Source organism: Sorex fumeus, unplaced genomic scaffold (assembly GCF_029834395.1).
Source record: "Sorex fumeus unplaced genomic scaffold, SorFum_2.1 ptg000039l, whole genome shotgun sequence".
Classification (NCBI taxonomy): Eukaryota; Metazoa; Chordata; class Mammalia; order Eulipotyphla; family Soricidae; genus Sorex; species Sorex fumeus.
Genome location: NW_026606096.1, coordinates 31330233 through 31351708, shown reverse-complemented (window position 1 = coordinate 31351708; position 21476 = coordinate 31330233). Strand labels below are relative to the sequence as shown.

General features: G+C 46.5%; 1 protein-coding gene across 1 annotated transcript in view; it reads right to left on the bottom strand.

The window, feature by feature from the left end:
• The window catches only part of NR3C2 (nuclear receptor subfamily 3 group C member 2), a 329385-nt gene that overhangs the window by 16924 nt on the left and 290985 nt on the right, over positions 1-21476 (bottom strand). The window contains exons 7-8 of the mRNA XM_056118997.1: positions 15796-15926; positions 8301-8458 (exon numbers count right to left, since the gene is read on the bottom strand). Of these exons, the coding sequence (XP_055974972.1) occupies positions 8301-8458; positions 15796-15926 (289 nt within the window). The remainder of the gene's footprint in view (positions 1-8300; positions 8459-15795; positions 15927-21476) is intronic.

Below are 21476 nucleotides of genomic sequence, written 5' to 3'. Positions count from 1 at the left end.
AATCTTTGCATCTTCTCTCCCACATTCAAAATGCTGATTTGCATACACCCCCTCACTTCGAGGAAAGACTCAGACTTCTATCTATTGAATAGATCTTACTGAAGAGTTTATCAGACAACATTGTTTGTTTTTAAGCTCTTTGGTCCGCTTTCTGCTGTTGGGGAGGGTCACACCAGCAGTGCCTGGGCAATGGGCTCTAGGACGGAGCAGGGCCTGCATGCCTACACGGTCTCGCCCACAGCAAACGCAGAGTCTGCAGAACCGCATGGACCTTCCCACCACACACTTCAAAATTCCAATTCTCTATTTCTGCCTGATACTGAGATATTAACCTCCTGACCTACCTTTCCATTCTACCCTATATACTTGGAAACAAGCCTGATGCCACTCTTCACTGATGCAAACACATAAATGACATGCTTTTCATGCAGTAACCAGCCACGAGCTGATTTCACCCAGGGCTCTGCATTCAGAAGTAGGCTAGAGCCCGGACATCAGACATCTGTGCTGGCCTCAACCAGAGGCTTACGGGAAGAGATGCTCTAAGTCACCACCATCAACATCAGCAGCATCTGGGACCAAGGGCTGTGGGGCCACTCCTGGAGACAATGTAGCCATCCAGGATGGCTGGTTCAATGCTCAGCACGCCTGAGATGCTGAAAGTCACTAGGGATGTCTGGGGGGGGGGGGGGGCGGTGGTTTGGAGGGCAGGTTCCAGACCTGTGCCCCATAGTGCTTAGGGAGGGGTGTACTGAGCCAGGAATTAAACTGTGGGTCCCCAACCCTTTGAGCTATCTCCCGGGTCCTGGAAATGATTATTACCTGACCCAGTGGTTTCACCAACAGAGAAGAGTCCCACCTGGCCAGCCCATAACTCGTAATCGGGAAGCCTGGTGCATGGGCTTCCCGGAAGTATGCTTGGCTTCGTCGGGTGACTCATGAGTAAACAACTCTTCCTTTATTTAGACTCCTTCTTAGTCATGCTCCTGTCAGGACGAAGGCAGCACCCCTGGAACAATTATACCCCATGCCGCTCAGAGCCGCGCTCTGCATCCCGAGCTCACGCGCACAGCCGGGTGTGGAGTGGCGGCTCCGGGCACTTTATGACGGACACAAAATCCACCAGTTCAGGGCACCGGAGCACCAGGGAGGGTGCGGGATGTTCTCCCAGAGCAGCAGGATGGGCCTCTAATGCTGATTAGCTGGCACTGGACGGTGGCGAAGGCCACCTCACACATCTCCCACTGCCTCCATGTCAAACACCCCAGAGCCCAGTGGGAATCACAGAGGCTGGGGCGCCCCCCACCACAATGTAGAGTAATAACTCCCATCTCCCCTGTGAGCCCAGCTGCTGCTCCCAGCGTACCTGGCAGTGGTTTTGTGCCAAATTCTCTGGAAGGAACCAGATTAGATAATCTGGAAGGCTTCATCTTCCTTCCTTCCTTCCTTCCTTCCTTCCTTCCTTCCTTCCTTCCTTCCTTCCTTCCTCCCTCCCTCCCTCCCTCCCTCCCTCCCTCCTTCTCTCTCCTTCTCTCTCTCTCTTCTTTCTTTCTTTTCTTTCTTTGTCACACCCGGCAATGCACAGGGGCTCTGCACTCAAGAATTACTCCTAGCAGTGCTTGAGAGACCATAGGGGATGCCGGGGATCGAACCCGCTCAGCTGCATGCAAGGCAAACACCCTACCCGCTGTACTACCACTCCAGCTCCCAACATAGGGGTCTTTGTGCCTAGCACTGGTCTCTCTTTCCCATCTCCTAGCTTGATCTGAGACTAGCATTTCCCATCCAGCAGCCCCCTAGGATAGTCCAGAGGGACCACAGGGAGAAATTGTACCAACTGGGGATTACAGTGACCTAGGGACCAACTGATAAGACTGGGTGAGTGGGGGGGGCACAGGTAGAAAACAAGGTGTCCAGGAGGTGACTTTTGGAAAAGGTGGAGAAGCTCTGTCTGAAGTTATCCACTTCAGAGAGGCACAGGCTGTGTGACCTGTGTGGGTATCCCTGTGTTTAAGTCACTACAACCATCCCATGGGAGCTCCATGATGGAGCAGAGGGTTCTAGGAGAATACCAGCAAACCTCCCTTTATCTGGGGCTTGTGAGGTGGAAGCCGTCAGTCTCCAGACCTCATCTACGTTTACTTCTGCAGTGATGGGGGCTGTTCCCGTCTGTTAGATGATGTTTACCCAAAGACAGAACTGGAGAAGGGTCTACCAAGTCTTCAACAACTCTTTTAATTGATAGTTTTTGTGGGTTTGAGTTGCAGGAGCTCTTTATATCTTATGAATAGTAATACCTTATCAGATACAGGATTTGCAAATGTCTAGACCCATTCTGTGGGTTTTGTCTGTTTGGGTGTCAGAATTCTTTTTTTTCCCCCAGGGTTTGGGAATTGAACCAGGCAAAGAAACTGCAGGCTGTGAATTGGAAGTCCAGCGCACTCAGGTTTTCCTTCTGTTCCCCAGAGGCCACCTCAGGGTCACCTCAGGGCCAGGCTCCTGAGAAACCGGCTAAAGTGAGGGCCTTCAAATGGTGGGTGTGATGTACCAGCCTTAGGTCAGTCATGATGAAAAGGATCAAAAGTACAGTCAGATCCAAGGACAGTAGACACAAGTGCCAGGTAAATTGCCCTATAGTTGGAAGCCTGCGTCATGAGCTAGGGGAGAAGGCAGCTGGAATAGAGAAGAGATCACTGAGACAATGATGGTTGGAGGGATCACTCGGGATGGGAGACGTGTGCTGAAAGTAGATAAAGAACCAAAGGTGATGACCTCTCAGTATCTGTATTGCAAACCATAATGCCTAAAAGTAGAGATAGTCACTATAGTCACCTCCAGGTCATGTCCAATCACTGCAGAGACAGAAGCCTTCCAATTCCCCGCCCCCAAGCCAGTGTTAGCTAGACAGACCTAGCCTGGTGGCCGGGGTGCTGCTGCCAAATGCAGCATATGAACACACTTCCAGGTTTACTGCCTACAGTCCCTAACCCCACAATCTAGTGTCAACTGCACCTTCCAGAAGATGCCAGGGAACGGTCAAATAAATCTGGAGCTCTGGAGAGTACAGCTCTTTTTAATGATCCTAGATATTAGTTTTCTGATGGCCAAAGAGGCAGCCCAGCTGAACCCAGACAGCTGCTGTCTGTCTGAGGCTTCCCCTCTTGGTTGAGTGGATGGCTCTGGAGCACTAGACAGGAGTTAAACGAGGGGCCCTACCATGGGTGGATCCTGAGAAATGACTCCCTCTATCTCGTCTTCCTTTACAGCAGCCCAGTGAGAGTCTTAAGGACAGCTATTCCCAGAACTTGCACCTCTGGTTCTGATACAGAATAAGTGAATGAATGGCTGAGCAAATGCACAGGTGTTTTAAAAGTCTGAACTGCTCAGACAACCAATTTTGGCAATGGCTTTATGTACCCGCTGCCTCTAAAATCAAAGGGCTGATTGATGTCATGCATTAATTTTTTTATCTTCTGTGTCAATATACATCTTTGCTATGAGCACATACTGAGAGAAACTTGATCCCAATAGTATGACCTTGAAACTCAGAGAAAGGGGCAAACTTTATTACAATTAATACAAATGAATTATTAGCACTGTAGCACTGTCCTCCCACTGTTCATGGATTTGCTCAAGCGGGCATCAGTAACCTCTCCATTGTGAGACTTGCTGTTACTGTTTTTGGCATATTGGATATGCCACGGGGAACTTGCCAGGCTCTGCCATGCAGGTGGGATACTCTCAGTAGCTTGCCGGGCTCTCTGAGAGGGATGGAGGAATCAAACCCAGGTCAGCCATGTGCAATACAAACACCCTACCTTCTGTGCTATTGCTCCAGCAATAATAAATTAATTATTATAAATGAAATAAATAAATGATAATAAATGAATAAAATGAATTATTAATAAAATTTTATTACTATTAATATCTTCCCTTAGTATTTACTGATCAACACAAATCATAACATAAATAGTCCTGGATCACCACATATGAGTAGAAGTTTTCTACAGTCAATAAAAATGTGCTTCTTACAAAGAGGATGTTACCTGTCCCCCCTAGGAATGACTAGAAAATGACTGTTACCAATTCTATCTAGAAGACCAAGGAAAAACAAGCTTTATACCTGACAGTCCAATGTTTACAAATCAAAAATGCATACAGTCTCAGGAGTCTGACCACTGCTGCTTTCTCTGAAATGCTCTTTCGGAGAAAGGTGGATGTCCATGGGGCCATGACTCAACCAAGCTGCTGAGAAATTCAAATATTTAACTGCCAGCCTATTCTGTCAGAGCATTCCTTTGACTTACCTTAGCACTGTGGTGCCAACACATATGTGTAGCATGTGGGAGAAATCCTGTGTCCTGAGAACCAAGGACACGGGCCTTAGGGCTGGCGTGGTAAGCACACTCAGTATAACTTGGATTAACACCCACAAGGTCCTTATTTGTGGGACACTTTCCTAAGTTCCCACATGCTCTCTTTCCACAGGTGACCAGAACTAGGCTCTGAGCACCCAGTCTGCCCCATGTAGCCCTGTTCCCTGGAAAAACATTCCACAAATGTTGACTCACTAATTTACTCTAATGAAAAAGCTGTAGGCAGTCTCAAGTCTGAGTAAGCGTGAATGTTAGAGAGGTCCCTCTAGACTGAGAACGCATTTTTCAATGTTCTGTCTGGAATACGAATATAAATAGAGCATTCAAGATGCTTTTGTGAGGCTACTTCAGAGATCAAATGTTTGTGATGATCCAAAATAAAGGTTTCTGCGTTAAAATGACTCTGAAGATTTCCTCTCAAGAACACAGTTCTTCTAGTGAGGATGGAGTAAGATGTTAGATTTGCCCTTCCGATGGGAACAACTAAAATGGCTCGGAAAGAAAAAAATGAAATGATGGTGTCAGAGACATTATGTATCAGTCAACAAAGGATCTAGATAAGCTTTGTGCCAGGGGCTTAGACAAATACTACTTAGACATGAATAATATAAAAAAGCATGCTTCATAAAAGAAAAAACGTCAAATTGACTACTGTAAAATTGAAAACTGCTCTTCAGAAGATATTGTCAAGAGATTGAGAAGACATGCCAGAAGTTAAGAGAAAATATTTGCCAATCACAGAGCTCATAAAGGATTTGAAATGAGAATATATGAGGAACCCTCAAAACTCAACACTCAGAAAACAAACAGTCCATTTTTTTTTTTAAATGAGCAAACGGGGCTGGAGAGACTGAGTGCATGCCTTGCACGTGGCCGACCTGGGTTTGGTCCCCAGCATTCCATATGGTCCTCCTGGAGTACTGCCAGGAGTAATTCCTGAGTACAGAGCCAAGAATAAGCCCTGAGCACAGCCATGTGTGGCCCCCAAACCAAAAAATCTAAAATAAATGAGCAAACTGATTGATTAGACACTTTGGTCAAGAGGCCATTAAAATGGTGACTCATGCGCACAACAGGATCCTTAATCATGATGAACTGTGATAAAAACCCGAGTGAGATGCTGCCCTAGAGCTCTCAGAATCGGGAGATCGAGGCTGTGCCACATTTCGCGCTTCCAAACACTTCAAGAACACGTACAAGCATGCAGTGACTTTGGAAAGGAAAACAGTTCCTCGGTCATACAAAACACAAACACACCCTTCCTGTCCCTCAGGCATTTTACTCCTCCAGATTTCCCCCCACGAGAGAGCAAAGTCCACATGAAGAGGTGTGTACAAATGCTCAGTGCAGCTCAACGGGACACAGTCCCTGGTCTGGAAACAACCCAAATGTCCATCAAGAGTTGCCAGGACTACCAGGTTGGTCAATATCTGCACACTCAAATGCTACTCGGCAATGGAGACTAAGCTGCTAATATAACACCAGTGCACGGATTAGCCTCCGCATCCCTGGGTAAGTCTAAATCAGGCATCCGAGCGGACCTCTGCAGGATTCCATTTACATGAGGCTCTGGAATACAGCAACCAACCTTCAGTGCCAAAAAGCACAGAGAACTGAGTGGAGAGCAGGAAGCAGTGGGATAGGTTAAAAACATGCTTCAAGAGGACCCTGGGGTGCTCTCACCACAGAGCTCTCAGAATGGGGAGACCGGCAAAAGTTTCTGGAGGCTGCTATTCTGTGCTGAAAGCATCATGGATATACACATGGGCCAGATCTTTCAAGTTGTATGTTTCTAGTATGATCACTATGTTTTGTTTTTCCAGTTGTGCCTTGATAAAAGAAATTACTACAAAGACCATGATTTGCCTTGGGGGACTGTGCACGCAATCAATATTTTTAATAAAGCCACTTGGCAACGATTTCTTCAGTTCTTCTCTTGTGCCCTGGACTGTGCTGTGGCTAAAAACTGAGGAAAGGTGGTTTGACTATAGGTGTGGCCCAGGCAGATTTTACCACACTTCCCGCCCCTCCCCCACAAGGAATAAAGATTTGCAAAGACTGAGGAAGAACATCTTTTTTTTAACTTGTCATCATGCTCAAGATGTGCAAATTGCTTCAAAACAGATCCTCTATTGTCATGTTTCGTGCTGACAACTATAGTATCGTTTTAATCCAGCACTTGGGTCTGACCATGAATCTGAATGAATGAGTGAATTCATCAAGAACGAGAAGATAGTTCAAATGAGTGCCTGGCATGTGCCCACGAATTCAATTCCTTGTACCACATGGTCCCTCAGACATTGCTGGTGGAGCCCTGGAGGTTCCCCTAAACACTGCTTGAGGGTCTCCGACACCGCTACACTGAGCAGAACCACATCATGGGCCTTTGTGCTGAGCAGCCAGCCAGGTGGGCTGAGAATTGCTGGAGGGGTCCTTAGTTCTCCAAGCCATAAAGGGGAAAGAAGCAAGAATTCCCTACCCTGAGCTCTGCTGAGGATTTTTTGTCTGTTTGTGGGCCAGACCCAGCCATGCTCAGGGATTATTCCTGGCTTTGCACTCAGAAACAGCTCCTGGAGATGCTCAGGGGACCATATGTGACGCCAGGGACTGGCCCATGCAAGGGAAATGCTCTTCCCACTGTACTATCTCTCCAGCCCCTCAGAAGGACTTTTGACAAGATTGACAACCCAAAGCAACTCTGCTCTTTGCTCTCATTATGATGATCCCAGTTCCATGTCCCAGGGCATGGTGTGGGGAATATTTTATGTTGTGATCTCCAAAGTCTTGTTTATCTTGATCTCTAATTCCTACCATTTCTGATTAATCCACACTTGAAAAGCAGTCCCTGCATCTACCTTGTGGGGATTTCTCTTGAGCATGCAAAATGTTCAAAGGAAGAAGCAGTCAGGGGGTACGTGCCCTGGATCTTGTAAAATACTACAAAGTGACATTCTTTCATCAACCCATCCCTAGAGAGATAACATTCCATGGGCATAAACAAATTGCTAAAGGATGAACCATTATTTCTATTGCAAGACTATAACCATCATAAGTCTTCAAGCCTGTCAATGCTGTCATTAATGACAGAAAAATAACCGAGACAGAATTTCTTATGCAAATCATCTAGGTTGAATGGGGTTAATCCAGTTTCCAAAAGGAAGATTCAAAACTGCCCAACTCTGAAAAAAAAAATGAAGTGGTCATGACCCTGAACAACTTTCTCTGAGCTGAGAATGGAGAAAGCGCTTGCAACGTGAAACAAGAAGCACGTTTGAAATGATGAAACAAAGCGTTATCCAGATCTATCATTTTTGTCAACTGCTAACAACCCCCTGTGTATCCGAGAAAGCTCTTAATTTACTCTCACTCTAGACACAAATCAAGAGAGAGGACCCGGATGGAAAATAAAGAATGCAGGACCCAGCATTGGCAAAGACTGAGATGATCCCAGCTTCCCCTGGACCACAGTTAACGTTTGGGCAAGGTTGGGTTATCAGCTGAAGAGTTGTCAGCGATGGAACACCACTTCTGAAAAGCTAAAGGAAGCATTTCTGCTAACCAAACATTTCCAAAACTGCAGACAGGAGAAACTTGATCAGGTCCACATGGCTAGCGGATCTGGAGACCTCACCTCTCTGTGATGGAGTGCGACGCCCCACCCTGCTCAATGAAGGCAGGAGCCATGCCTTTCAGCTTAACAGGTTGACACCAGTGAATTAGGCCACATCCCAGTGTGAGCCACCGGTGGTACACGATCCCATCAAAGGGCTGTGAAGATATTTCCTGCTTCATTAGCTCTTCGCTTGTTGGACAATCTCTCCCTATTCTCTCCAGAGCCCCAGGAACTCTTTCTCAATTCACCTGTTGCCCTGGGTCAATGGTGTATACCTGTTGAGTGACCAGGCACCCACGGGTTCTACTTACATCATGCATGGAGTCCAGAAGCTTGGTCAATTGATAGAACCGCTGCCAGCTTTGCCCAGAATTGTTGGGGCACTTTGTCACCACCTTCCTCAGCTCTTTGATGTAATTTGTCCTCATTTCTTCAAACACACTCTGGCATTTGAGGCCATCCTTTGGAACTGCGTTAAAGGAAACACATGTAAATGCCCAGCATGCTGAAAAACAGTTTTAGCATCTTAGCTGTGAAAGACCTCGAGTGTTGTGAGGCTTTAGGCTCAAATCATATCAATACCAACTCTCAACTAATTAATAAGTAGATGTGGCAGTTACAGAATGGTAAACTCTTTTTAAAAAAATTTAAAAATTTTTTTATAAAGTTGTTTATTTATAAAAATGGTTTCTCACATTCAATATTCCAACACCAATCATTGCCTAATGATAAATTCTTATATGCACACATAGAGAAATAATAGCACTGACAGTGATGAGGGCTTACTCCTGGCTCGGTGCTCAGTGATCACTGCTGGCTGGGTTTGGGAGACCATTACAGAACCAAGGATTGAACCCGGGTTAGCCATGTGCAAGGCAAGTTACCGTCCCTAGTGTACTATCTCTAGGCTCCAATAATAGAACTTTTATTTTGTGGGTTTTATTTGCATGGCAAAGCCTGGCAAGCTCCTCGTGGCATATTTGATATGCCAAAACAGTAACAAGTCTCACAATGGAGACATTACTGGTGCCCGCTCGAGCAAATCGATGAACAATGGGAGGACAGTGCTACAGTGCTACTTGCATGGCATACAAGCAGTTTGGGCTGGAGTGATAGCACAGTGGGTAGGGCATTTGCCTTGCATGCGGCCAACCCGGGTTTGATTCCTCTGTCCCTCTCGGAGAGCCTGGCAAGCTACCAAGAGTATCTCGCCCACACAGCAAAGCCTGGCAAACTCCCTGCGACGTATTCAATATGCCAAAAACAGTAACAAGTCTCACAATATGTTGTGAGACGTTACTGGTGCCCACTGGAGCAAATCTATGGACAATGGAGGGAGGACAGTGCTACAGTGCTACCAGCAGTTTGCAGAGGGTACAGCTGACTTAATCTTGACATCAAACTTCAAACACGAATGTTCTACTGTTCTCATTTAAAGTAGAGGAAACTGTGAGGGCAGAGGGTTTAAACCCTGGCCCAAGCACACAGAGAGTAGCCTGGGACGGCCATCAACCCAGGGCTGTCTCCAAGGTCTGCCTCTTCGCTGCAAATGCCACCTTCCCTTGCAGCCTGTCATCAAAGTGTTTTCTGAACGCTAACTTGTCAATACCTCAGAAGTAGGAAAATCAACTTTGATTTTCCAGGACAACTGGCAGAGCCACCACCTAAGCTGGGGCTAGAATTAGAACGCCACATCTTCAAATTCAAGTTCAAATATCAAAGACACTTGGAAACTGGCCGTCTACCAAAGGGAGGATGTGCACGCAAAGAAGCACTTTCCACCCTCTCTGTTCCCCAGACACGTGACCTCCCGCACAGCCTGGGGTGGAGCTGACGCTGGTCTTTATCCGAGATGGGGAACGGCAGCTGAGGGACAATTAAGGTGCCATTTCCAGGCAGGCAGAAATCGTAGGCTTTTGCTTTCTTCTTTTATGGAGAGGCTCCTTTAACCTAATGAAACCCAAAAATATACCCCTGGGACTCAGGATTTGGGGCAAATCAAGTGCTTCTCTGTCCTGCTAGGAAGTATGTCTTTCCCCCAAGACACAGGGCCATCAGTTACTGCCTTCTAGAAGGGGAGACATGTCCAATGTCCCCCCCTCTGGACAGCTACCTACCTATGGCTTTAATTTTGGGGGACAGCTGCCACATAACTTTTTGAGAAATAATATCACTCCGAACTCTTATTTTTTTGAGTGATATATATTTTATTAAAGTTGATAATCTATACCCTTTCTAGTGGTAGGCAATGAAGGGTAGGGCAGGCTATAAAGGGAGAGATGAATTATTATTTTGGGGGGGATTTTTAAAAAAAATTTTTAAGGTATTAATGATATAGCATTCTTTTTAAAAAAATTTTTTTATTAGTGAAACACCATGAGGTACAGTTGTAGACTTCCAAATTTTTGTGCTTGGGTTTCAGTTATACAATGATCGAACATGCATCCCTCCACCAGTGCCCATTCTCCACCACCCCGAACTCTATTTTTAGGAGACAAAGAGTGGAGGAGAATTCATCAGGCAATTATTAACTCTTGGAGTTTGAAAGGGCTTTCCCATGCATTTGTCACATGACTGGCTAATTGATCATAACTGGTAGAAATCATCCTTTGCGTGGTCAGAGGTACCACTGAAAGGTGGCATGCTTTTCTACGTGGGTCAGTGTGTAACAGTTTTCGAATAAACCCTGCTAGCCTGCAGAGAGCTATGGGGATTAGCTCGCCCACCGACTTCAAGTATTCTGTTTGCAATCTCCTCTTGGAGTTGAACTGCTGAGGCCTTTTCCTCTGCGGTTTATCTACATCTATCTTTGTGTGTGTGTGTGGGGGGGGGGGGCGGGGGGATAAATTCCTCCCAGCAACAACCTTGCCACCACAATATTCACTGTGGTTTCATGTTCAGTGTTTGACATTCAGATGAGTTAAAAGCCATCCATTATATGCTCCTCTGTCCCTTTAAAACTAAAACCTCCTCATTTTAAAGGTCTGTGAAACAGACACCAGGCTGGTAATAACCTGGATGTTACCAGTGGAACGAAGTTACCTTCCTGTGCAGTTTTTTTTTTTTAATTTTTATTAGTGAGACACCATGAGGTACCGTGTTGTAGACTTACAAATTTTTGTGCTTGGGTTTCAATTATACAATGATCAAACACCCATCCCTCCACCAGTGCCCATTTCCCACCACCATGGATCCCAGTATCCCTCCCACCCCCCATTACCCCCTGCCTCTGTGGCAGGGTATTCCCTTTTGTTCTCTCTCTCCTTTTGGGTATTGTAATGTTCGCTTCAAACCAACTTCTAGAAAGAAACAGAAAGTTCACCAGCTCTGCTGCCCTTCACAGATTCAGAGGAAGAGAAACGCTCCCCACCTCCCCATTGCAGTCAATCATTTATTATGAAACAAATTTCAATCTTCAAATAAAACCACGACTCTCCACCAGACTTACCTAAAAACCAACAAAGAATTTTATAAAATGTCACACAGCCAACAATCTTATTTTTCATAGGGGCACCTAGGGGTATCACCCTATCTCTGAAAGTGACCTAAGACAGGGTGAAAACTTTCACTCCCATATTCCGGTCCTGGTTGGTACCTGTCCCCAGATTAACCAAGGACCTTCCTCCATCTAACTGTCATGTTCTCAGGCCTGTGGACCCGTGGCCAGTGTCCCCGGTGGGCTCCCACTGTGACTGCAATGGAGTGCACCAATTTCCCAGCCTGAAACAAACTCACAAATAAAGAGAACTTAAGCAAAACCTCAGTTTTTGGAGGTGTGCCCAGATTTTCTGATTTACTTATTAAATGCAGCAGGGTGGCTGGAAACTGCCCAAAGTCTCAGGGCTGGAGAAGAGCAAAGGGGCGGATGGGGTGGGCGCACATCTGCTTTCCTCTGTAAGCAGATGGCACATGAGGTCCTCTTGATGTCACCCCTCAAGCCTGGCCCCGGGCCCCAGCCATCAGGTGTGCAACTGAACGTTCCAAACAAGAAGAAAAATGTTCATGCATCCGTCAGAGATGAGCCAAATAAGCTTATTCCTAAAGCCTGCAGCTTTTATGATTCATGAACCGTTCATGTTTTCCTGCCCTTTTCAATTGGCTTTTCTTGCTTCTACACAAATCAGAATTTGAAAGTACGGAGCTAAGGAGAAGCGTGATGCGTTCATTCAGGTCGCCTGAGCTGATAGCTGAATTGATGCGGGTGAGCTCCATGACTGTGTGTGTGGGGCAAAGGATAATATGCAAATTAAGATGAAGTCATGAACGTTTATCACAAATGAGTGCCACGTTATCTTTTTTTTAGGGGGAAAGGTTTCCCAATGTGATTAGGTCACTGGAAAGCTTTTCTTTTGGTTTGGTTTTGCTTTGGGGCCACACCCAGCAGTGCTCAGGGCTTACTCGTGGCTCTGTGCTCAAGACTTACTCCTGGCTCTGCACTCAGGGATCACCCCTAACAGGCTCAGGGGATCACAGGTGGTGCTAGGGATTGAGCCCAGGTCACTCAGTGCAAGGCAAGTACTCTACCTGTTTTCCTATCGCTCTGGCTCTGGAAAGCATTTAAAATATTTCTGCCTCCAGGGTTGGAGTTATAGCACAGTGGGTAGGGCATTTACCTTGCATGCAACCTACCCGGGTTCAATTCCCAGGACCCCATATGGTCCCCCGAGCACCACCAGGAGTAATTCCTGAGTGCATAAACCAAGAGTAACACCTGTGCATCACCGGGTGTGACCAAAAAGCCCCCCCAAAATAAAATAAAATAAAATATTTCTGCCTCCCCCAGGACTACAGTGAAAGACAGTGGATAGAGTGATTACCTTGCTCACAGCCAACCAGTATTGAATCCCCAGAACCTTGACCCGTAGGGTGCCCTGAGAATCGCCAGGAGTGATCTCAGGGCCTTGAGCCAGGACTAAGTCCTGAGCACTGCTGAGTTTGGGTGTGGCCCCCAAACCAAGAGGAAAACAACACAGCGACCACAACTATTTTCCTAACCAACCAGTAACATCACTTGGGAAGGGAAATAAAATCAGCCCGTTCCCGACTTAAGACTCCAACCAGGATGAACAGGAACTCAGAGCCTGGAAAAGAGCCAGTTCTGGGGACCCAATGGCTGGCACCCCAAGGGATAAGCGTGAGTGTGGGGAGCCATGGCGAGTGGGGCTGTGAGAAACAGTGGGGTGGCAGCCCCCAACTCCCTGCAACAAAATTCATGAAAATAAAACAAAAGGCCAAAAGCCTGGTCCGTTAGACCAAACACAGATGGGAGGGCTTCTGGCCCAGACACCCCTGTCCAGGGGCGCCCCAGCTTGGCCCTGACGCCCCAAGTCCTTGCAGAAATGACAGTATTGCCTTGCACGAAGCTGACAGACGTTTGATCCCTGGCATCCCGTATGGTCCCTCCAGCCTGTCAAAGTAATTCCTGAGCTCAGAGCCGAAGTAAGCCCTGATCTTCACCGGATGTGCCTCCCTTGTCCTCACTGCCCCCCCTCTCCACCATCACCAAAAGAGAAACTTTAAAGTCCTGGGTCAGCTATTGAGTGAGGGGATACTTAGCAAACCCCCAAACCCATTGAACTTCCTTTTGAAAAATGGGAACCCCCAGCCCTAAGGTGGGTGTCCACATTAAATTAGGCCCCGCATGGAAACCCCTCGTGAGCTGTGGCTGTTGAGACAAAGGGGTCCCCTTCTCCCTGCCCTGCCCCTGGCCAATCCCGGGCATGCTCTCCCCCTCTGGGCACCTCTCTGGGCCTCTGTCTGGCAGTCACCCACTCACCAGGCTTCCCCTGTGGCCCAGAGGCTGTCTCTGCCCTGTTTGCCTTCTCAGCCTCCTCTGGTCCAGCTGCCTCAAATGCCTCCACTTTGCTCTCAGCTCTTCGTGCTGGGGTTTGGGAGGACCAAAGTGAATCCCGAATCCTGTTCTCCAGTTTCTTCTGGCACGGGGGTGAGTGTTTCTCCTCCTTTCCCTCGCCAGGGGTCCCCTTCTGACTCAGTTTCCTTCCTGTTCCCCACACCCATCCCTGTCTTGCCAAGCCTCCCCCAACCCCATGTATGCAATTTTCACCTTGGAATATTCTGGGAGGGAAGGGTTCATGGGGAGTGTATGTGGGGGGCATATAGCTTCCAGATGAGAATTGCGGCCCTGTCGTGCGTGTTTCTCCTCTCACACACGGATCTGGAAGCCTAGAAGCTTCCCATGATGCTAAAGACCCGCTGGACTCTCGACTGAGGCCCTGTGGTCAGCCCTGGAAGGCTTCCCTTGAGTCATCAAGAGAGAAATAGCCCTTTAAAGAGTCCATGTGATTCCCATGAGGGACTCCCCACCATGGCCCATCCCCAGCCCAATGCTTCCAGGCTGGCGTCGTGACCTCTCCTTTCCTTTCTGCTTCCGGGTTGCCCCACTCGAACTCAGTCTTCAGTTTTCTGAGGCTGCTGGGGTTCCACTGCTCACTGCCTGCACTCCTGCCCTCCACTGGGACACATCTGGAGGTGAGCCGGATCCAAAGGGCTCTTGAGGCGCACTCCTCACCCAGTGTTCCCAGCCCAGCATCTTATCCTCCCAGTGGTGTCACTCCTCTCCCTCATCGCTCTGCTCAGAATCTGCTTCTCTTGTGGCCTAGGCATGGGAGTTCCCTTCTCCTGGGGAGCAAGGCCAACTCGGCGGGGTTTCCCTGAATCCCTTTGTTCCTGCCGATTTTTCCAGCAACCTTCTAATCCAGAATACGGGCCCGTGGATCACAGGAAGTTGGTGGGATTTCTCTTTGGGTGTCTTCCTCTGTTTCCCGCTTGATCTAGTCTACTGCTAGATAAATCTCCACAGGCCCAGCCCTGGGCGCTCCACAGTCCCCTAGGGGCCAGCTGTCCTCAGCAGGCAATAAGGCAATAAGGAACATATCGATCCTGTTTACATCCTAATCTTCTTCCCACTCCTCCCTGACCCAAGAAAACATGATGCACTTTGAAAAATTAAATGAACATATAAAGAAAATACATATAAAGTAATTTAGGGGCTGGAGAAAAACTCCTAGGGGTAAGGTGCTTGCCTTGTGGCTGATCCCAGTTCAAATCCACATATGGTTCCCCCAGGCACTGCCAGTGGTCACTCCTGGGCACAGAGCCAGGAATAGGCCTCACGGACAGCAGGGGGTGGCCTCGAGACTAAAAGAAAAGATGAAGAAACTAAAGAGGAGGTCACCAACTCTGCTAGAATGACGTGTGATGGCTGGATGGCCACTTGCCCCCTCTTGCTCATACCATGCTCACCGACAGGAACCCCCGATTTCCAACCCTCAATCAAGACTTGGTTTCCCCAAAGTCCTTCTCTAGCCGCACACCTGAGTACACTTTCCTCTCCTGTGCCACCAGACACGCCCTCTATCCCTGGTAGGGAATCTAACCACATAGCACAACATCTGGGTGCTGATGTAACAGAGGAATTCCCCAAACCACATTTCTCTCACTTGCCTTTTGTAGAGATCAGATTTGAGGTCTACAAAAGTGACAGAATAAATGTCCCCGTGGGGCAGAGACTGTGTCCCATTCACCCCTACAGTCCCTGGCTGGACCAGCTCTGACCACACACACACAATGGACACTTTATGAATTATTGGGACTGGATGGATGAAGGCTTGGAGGGAGATGCCATCATGAACCCAAACTCTGTCAGACTCGGAAAGAAACTTACCTCACCAAGCACCTAAGACCTCTACCCACCTGCTTCGTTTTTGAAAATGACAATTCGCCATCACTAGAAAACAGGACAACAGCAAAAAGAGGAAACCCAAAGGGCCGAGGGCCCGCACTCACTTGTGCTTAGCAGCAGCAGGACTTTCATCACGGTGTACTCCTCAAAGGTGAGCTGCAGGCGGACGAACTGAAGGCTGATTTGGTGCATCCCCTGGCAGAGTTCATACATGGCCGACTGATGCATCTTCTCCCTGATGAGAGAAAGAAAACGGTGGCTGAGACGGGCCAGGCTCAAGACCCATCCCAGCTGGGCAGCCGGTGGCGCCCTACTCAGGGACCCAAGTCAGGGTTTTGTTTTCTGGCTCCAGCCCAGAGCAGATGTGTGTTCTGGAGATGAGTTAGCGGTCTTGCACTGGGACTGGGTAACAGCTCTTAGGCCAATGGACAGGGCAGGGACAATGACTTGGAAGGAAAGAGGCTGAAGGCTTCCCCACCTTCCCAGTTAATTGTTTTTTAAACTTTTTACTTTATTATTATAATTATTTAAATGTTTTTAAAAAGTATTTATTTATTTTTAATTTTTTTATTATTGAATCACTGTGAGATACAGTTTCAAGCATTCATGTTTGAGTTTCAATCATACAATGATCAAATACCCATCCTTCCACCAGTGCACATTCTCCAACACCAATGTCCCCAGTATCTCCCCTTTCCAACCCTCCCCCTGCCCCCATGGCAGACAATTTCCCCTATACTCTCTCTTTACTTTTGGGCATTATGGTCTGCAATATAGATACTGAGAGGCTATCATGTTTGGTCCTTTATCTACTTTCAGCACACATCTCCCATCCTGACTGATCCCTCCAACCATCACTGACACTCATCTGTGGAATACAAAATAATGTAATATGAGATGGATACCCAGTGAAAGTAGGCACAAGGGCCAGGAATATTGCCCCATAGTTGGAAGCCTGTCTCATGAGCTAGGGGAGAACGCAGCTGGAATAAAGAAGGGATCACTTTATTATTATTATTTTTATATAGCTTAGGTGACAGGGTTCCAAGAGAATCCATGTTTCCTGTACTGATGTACAAAAATAAGGCTCTCCAAAGTGCCTGTGACCAGGGGCCAGGAACAACTTTGTAACTGTGTTTCTCATGGTGATTCAATTTAAAAAAAAAATAAGAAAAATCAAACAAAATAGCAACAAAAACATCCCAAAGTGCCCACGACTCTCTCTCCATCCCTATGTCCATTCTGGGCCAATGTTCCATCAAGCTTTTCCCAAGCGTGTGTCACTCAGGATATCAGTCATTCCAGCTGCAGAGAGATTAGTCCCACAGCAAGGCTGCCCCTCCATTCCCCCTCAGCCGTAGACCCCAGGCCCTCCTTGCAAACCCAGGCTGACCTCCGCCAGTCTGATTTCCACATGGCAAAGATCTATCTGTAGCTGTGACTTGGGGAAGATAAGTGTGACAAAGATCTCAAAGGGGAGAAGACCTCGTGGAACAGGTCTCTGACAAAGACAGTGGTAGCAAGGCCCATTATGGACACGTTTCCACTTAAGTACCAACCATCCCTCTCCCTCTGCCAAACCCAAAAGTGGCCAGCAAGATCTACTTAGGGTGCTAGAAGAGTCTAGGCTTTCTCTCCCGGGGTGATCAGCACAGTCTGGTCCTGATCAGCACAGCTTGGTGTCCCCTGGAAGAGGCCCGGAGGAACTCCACCTTCTCATCACCAGAATGGAACAGATGAGAGACTCCGCAAGAGAAGAACCCAGAGAGGACGTCAGGCAGGCCAAAGCATCAGAAGAGAAGGTTCGAGGGCTGATGTGTTTCCAGACAAGAGTGAGAGCAAGCGGGCAGCCGCGGGAACAGCACAGTGACCCCTTCTCCTGGATACCCCCAGGACACCCCCTCAGCTTGCAAAAAAATTGCTCTCACCTCCAGAAGCCATATGAGGAAAAACCCACCCTGGAACTGAGTGGATAATGCTTTCCTCTGCATCATTCTTATGTTCTTCCTTTCCCCTAAGAAGCTGGGAGCTCTTTTTAATTAAAGAAATATTTTAAAAAACACATAGGCGCACACCAAGAAAAAATAATAGCAGGAGTCGATGGGCCCCATTCGTCCAGAAATAACAATGGGAACAGACGCTAATAGTTTGGCCATCCTCCCTTCCTCCCTCCCCACTTCAGCTTTTAAAATTAATCATGAAAGTGCCCAGGGCCTGTTTTCCACCAGCTCCCATTTATCTTCCTCATCCAAAGAGGGAGCCGCCCACACTGAGTCTCCTTTCTTAGCGGTATGCACAGCATCTCACTCAACAGCTAACAAAGGACACGCAGGACGCTGTTGTCTTATGTAAATGCGAAATGAGATCCACACACCCTCCTGCAGCCTATTTTCATTCTGCGCTGTCATGCTGAGATGGGTCCATTTTAACACAGGTGACTGTTCCCCGGCTGGCTGGGAATTTCACTTCCTGACTATGGATGGCACCGATGATCTCGCTTAGCCAGGGTGCCCTCCTGATGGACACACACGCGGGCTGTTTCCTCCTTATCTCGCGTGCACACACCACACACACACACACACACACACACACACACACACACACACTGCCCCCGGAGAACAGCCCTGCGCGTTTATGTCTCAGGGAAGCAAAAGGAAGACAGAACTGCTGAGTCATAGGTTCCTGCACATCGGCTGGGCTGCCTTCATTCCCACCAGTAGGAGATGAGCGCGTCCTTCCTTGCACACCCTTCCCGAGACTTGAGACTTGCCAGTATCCAGTGAATGTTGTTTTCAATCTGATCGGGGCTGACAGAGCAGCCCACTTTCTGGTTTTTCTTTGCATTTGCATTATTTCCAGTGGAAAGAACATTTCTCCAAATCCTCCAAATGTTTACAAAGCATTTGGGGGCTCTTCTTGAGATATTTAGCTCATCATAGCTTTAACTTTATTTATTTTGTTTTTTTTTTTTGGCTTTTTTGGGTCACACCCAGCGACGCACAGGAGTTACTCCTAGCTCTGAACTCAGGAGTTACTCCTAGCAGTGCTCAGGGGACCATATGGGATGCTGGGAATCGAACCCAGGTTGGCTGTGTGCAAGGCAAACACCCTACCCGCTGTGCTATCTCTCCATCCCCAGTTTTAACATTTTTACTGGTATTTTTTTTTCTTTCTCTTCTATCACTAAGAAGTAGTGACAGATGCATACTCCATATATATAATATGTAGATATATATATTTAAAATTTTTTTGCCTTAAAAGTTTGATCTGATATTAGTATTCCTTCTCCCTCCCTTCTCATCTTTCTTCTGTTCCCTTTTTAGAACCTGTCTGATATATCCTTTTTAATTGTTGAGTTCCAAACTTCCCACAGAATTATATTTCACACATGTCTCTTATAAACAGCAAAAAAGCTGGACTCAAAAAGTCAAGACTCTGCATTTTAATAGCTCACTTTAGTCTGTTTTCATTTATGAATGCTTACTGATATGTTTGGATTTTTTCAACCTTTTAAAATTTCTCCCCTTCTTTTCCTCAACCCCTCCTCCTTTTATTAGATTGTGGCAACCTTTTCAAGACCCTGCTTTTTGCTCCTCTGCTGGATTGAGAAGGTTTGCATTCCATTTTTGCTCTTTAAATAATTAATGGATGAACTGCATACCTAAAAAAAATCTAAAGCTAATCTAGATTTCCTACTTTCATTTTATATTATTTCTCTAAATTATGCTTGATTATCTCTACGAATACCTAAAAATTATGTCGTTCCCATTTTTGGTGGAGATGTCTTTTACTTGGCAGTATTCAGGGATTACTCCTAGCAGTGCTTGGGGGACCATAACCATGATAGGGACTAATCTAGGATTCAGAATCATACAAGGCAAGTATCATAATCCCTGTATAATTTCTCTAGCCTCATATCTGTAAATGCTTTAAAAAAATTTTTTTAAAGAAGCCAATTTATTTTATTTATTTACTTATTTATCTTCTTTTTGGGGTCATACCCAGCAATGCTCAGGGGTTACTCCTGGCTTTGCACTCAGGAATTACTCCTGGTGGTGCTTGGGGGACAATATGGGATGCCGGGGATGGAACCTGGGTCAGCCGCGTGCAAGGCAAACGCCCTACCTGCTGTGCTATTGCTCCAGCCCCCCCCCGTAAATGCTTTTAGGATGTTTATTTTATTGATCCTCCAGATCCTTGAGGGGGGGCAGCATAGCTGGTGCTGTGGAGAGGAGCTATGATGCTGAGGATTGAACTGAGGGCTCAGACATGCCAGATACCTGCTCTACTCCTTGAGCCATATTGAGTCATTCTGTGCCCCACACAGTTTTCTGTCATGCTAACATTCCCATATAGCACATGATTTCTTTCAACTTTTTTGGTTTTGAGGCCATGCTTAGTGGTGCTCAGGAACACTCCTGGCTCTGTACTTGGAGACCTGAGGGCTGAGGATCGAACCTAGGCCTCCTGCAAAGTTAGGCAAGCGCTCAATTGCTTTGGCAAGTATGATCTACTGAAAAACCCCAGCATCTGGGGAAAGGGATTCTTTGGAAAGTTTTACCCTTGATAAAGTTGGGGATAACTGGGGGTCTAAGCATCTCACTTCTTCTAGGATGCATGTTTTTCTGGTTTCTTGGTTTATATACTTTTGGTGAAACTGGTGTTGTTTATTTTTAAAAATTTTTGGAAATATGACCACACCATATTTGATGGGGTTCAGACAGTAGGCAACAAATCATAGAGGGAAATACATATATATATATATATATCACTTGATCACATATATATATTATATATATGTGTATATATATATATCTCGGAGAGCCCGGCAAACTACTGAGAGTATCCTGCCCACACAGTAGAGCCTGGCAAGCTACCCGTGACATATTTGATATGCCAAAATCAGTAACAATAACGGGTTTCATTCCTCTGACCCTGAAAGAGCCTCCAATACATTGGGAAAGACGAGTAAGGAGAGGCTGTTAAAATCTCAGGGCTGGGATGAATGGAGATGTTACTGACGCCCGCTTGAGTAAATCAATGAACGGGATAATAGTGATACAGTATAGTGATTTTTTAAAAAATGTATTTATTTTTATAGTTGTTTATGATTTATCACATTCAATATTCCCACCACCAGTGCACCTTCCAACCACCATTATTTCCAATTTTCCCAACCACCCCTCAAGTCTGCCCCTATCACAGACCCTGAATAATTTATTTTATATTACTTGTTTCTTGCACGGCAGAGCCTGGCAAGCTACCCATGGTGTATTCGATATGCCAAAAACAGTAACAATAATGGGTCTCATTCCCCTGATCTTGAAAGTGCCTTCAATATAGCAGCGTTGGGAAAGACAAGTAAGGAGAGGCTGCTAAAATCTCAGGGCTGGGATGAATGAAGACATTACTGGTGCCCGCTTAAGTAAATTGATGAACAGCGGGATGACAGTGATACAGTGATATTATTTGTATAATTCTCAAAAAATGATCAGAAAATATTTTCTTAGAAGGTGTGTGAATGTTATTGTATCTTACCATGATGCCATTAAACACTTATAGAAGAGATTACTAACACTGTTACTGACTAACCCTTGTGTGTTTATATTTTTTTAATTGAATTCGTTGCCTTCTACTTTATAGCCTATCCAGTGTGGTGTGCTATTCCTGGTTCATCAGTGAGGTAGCGTTTCAGACATAGTGCATTTGCAAATGCAACCACACAATGCAGGAATTCATAAATTCTGAATGGGGTGATACAGCTAGAGTTAAATTTTTAACTGGA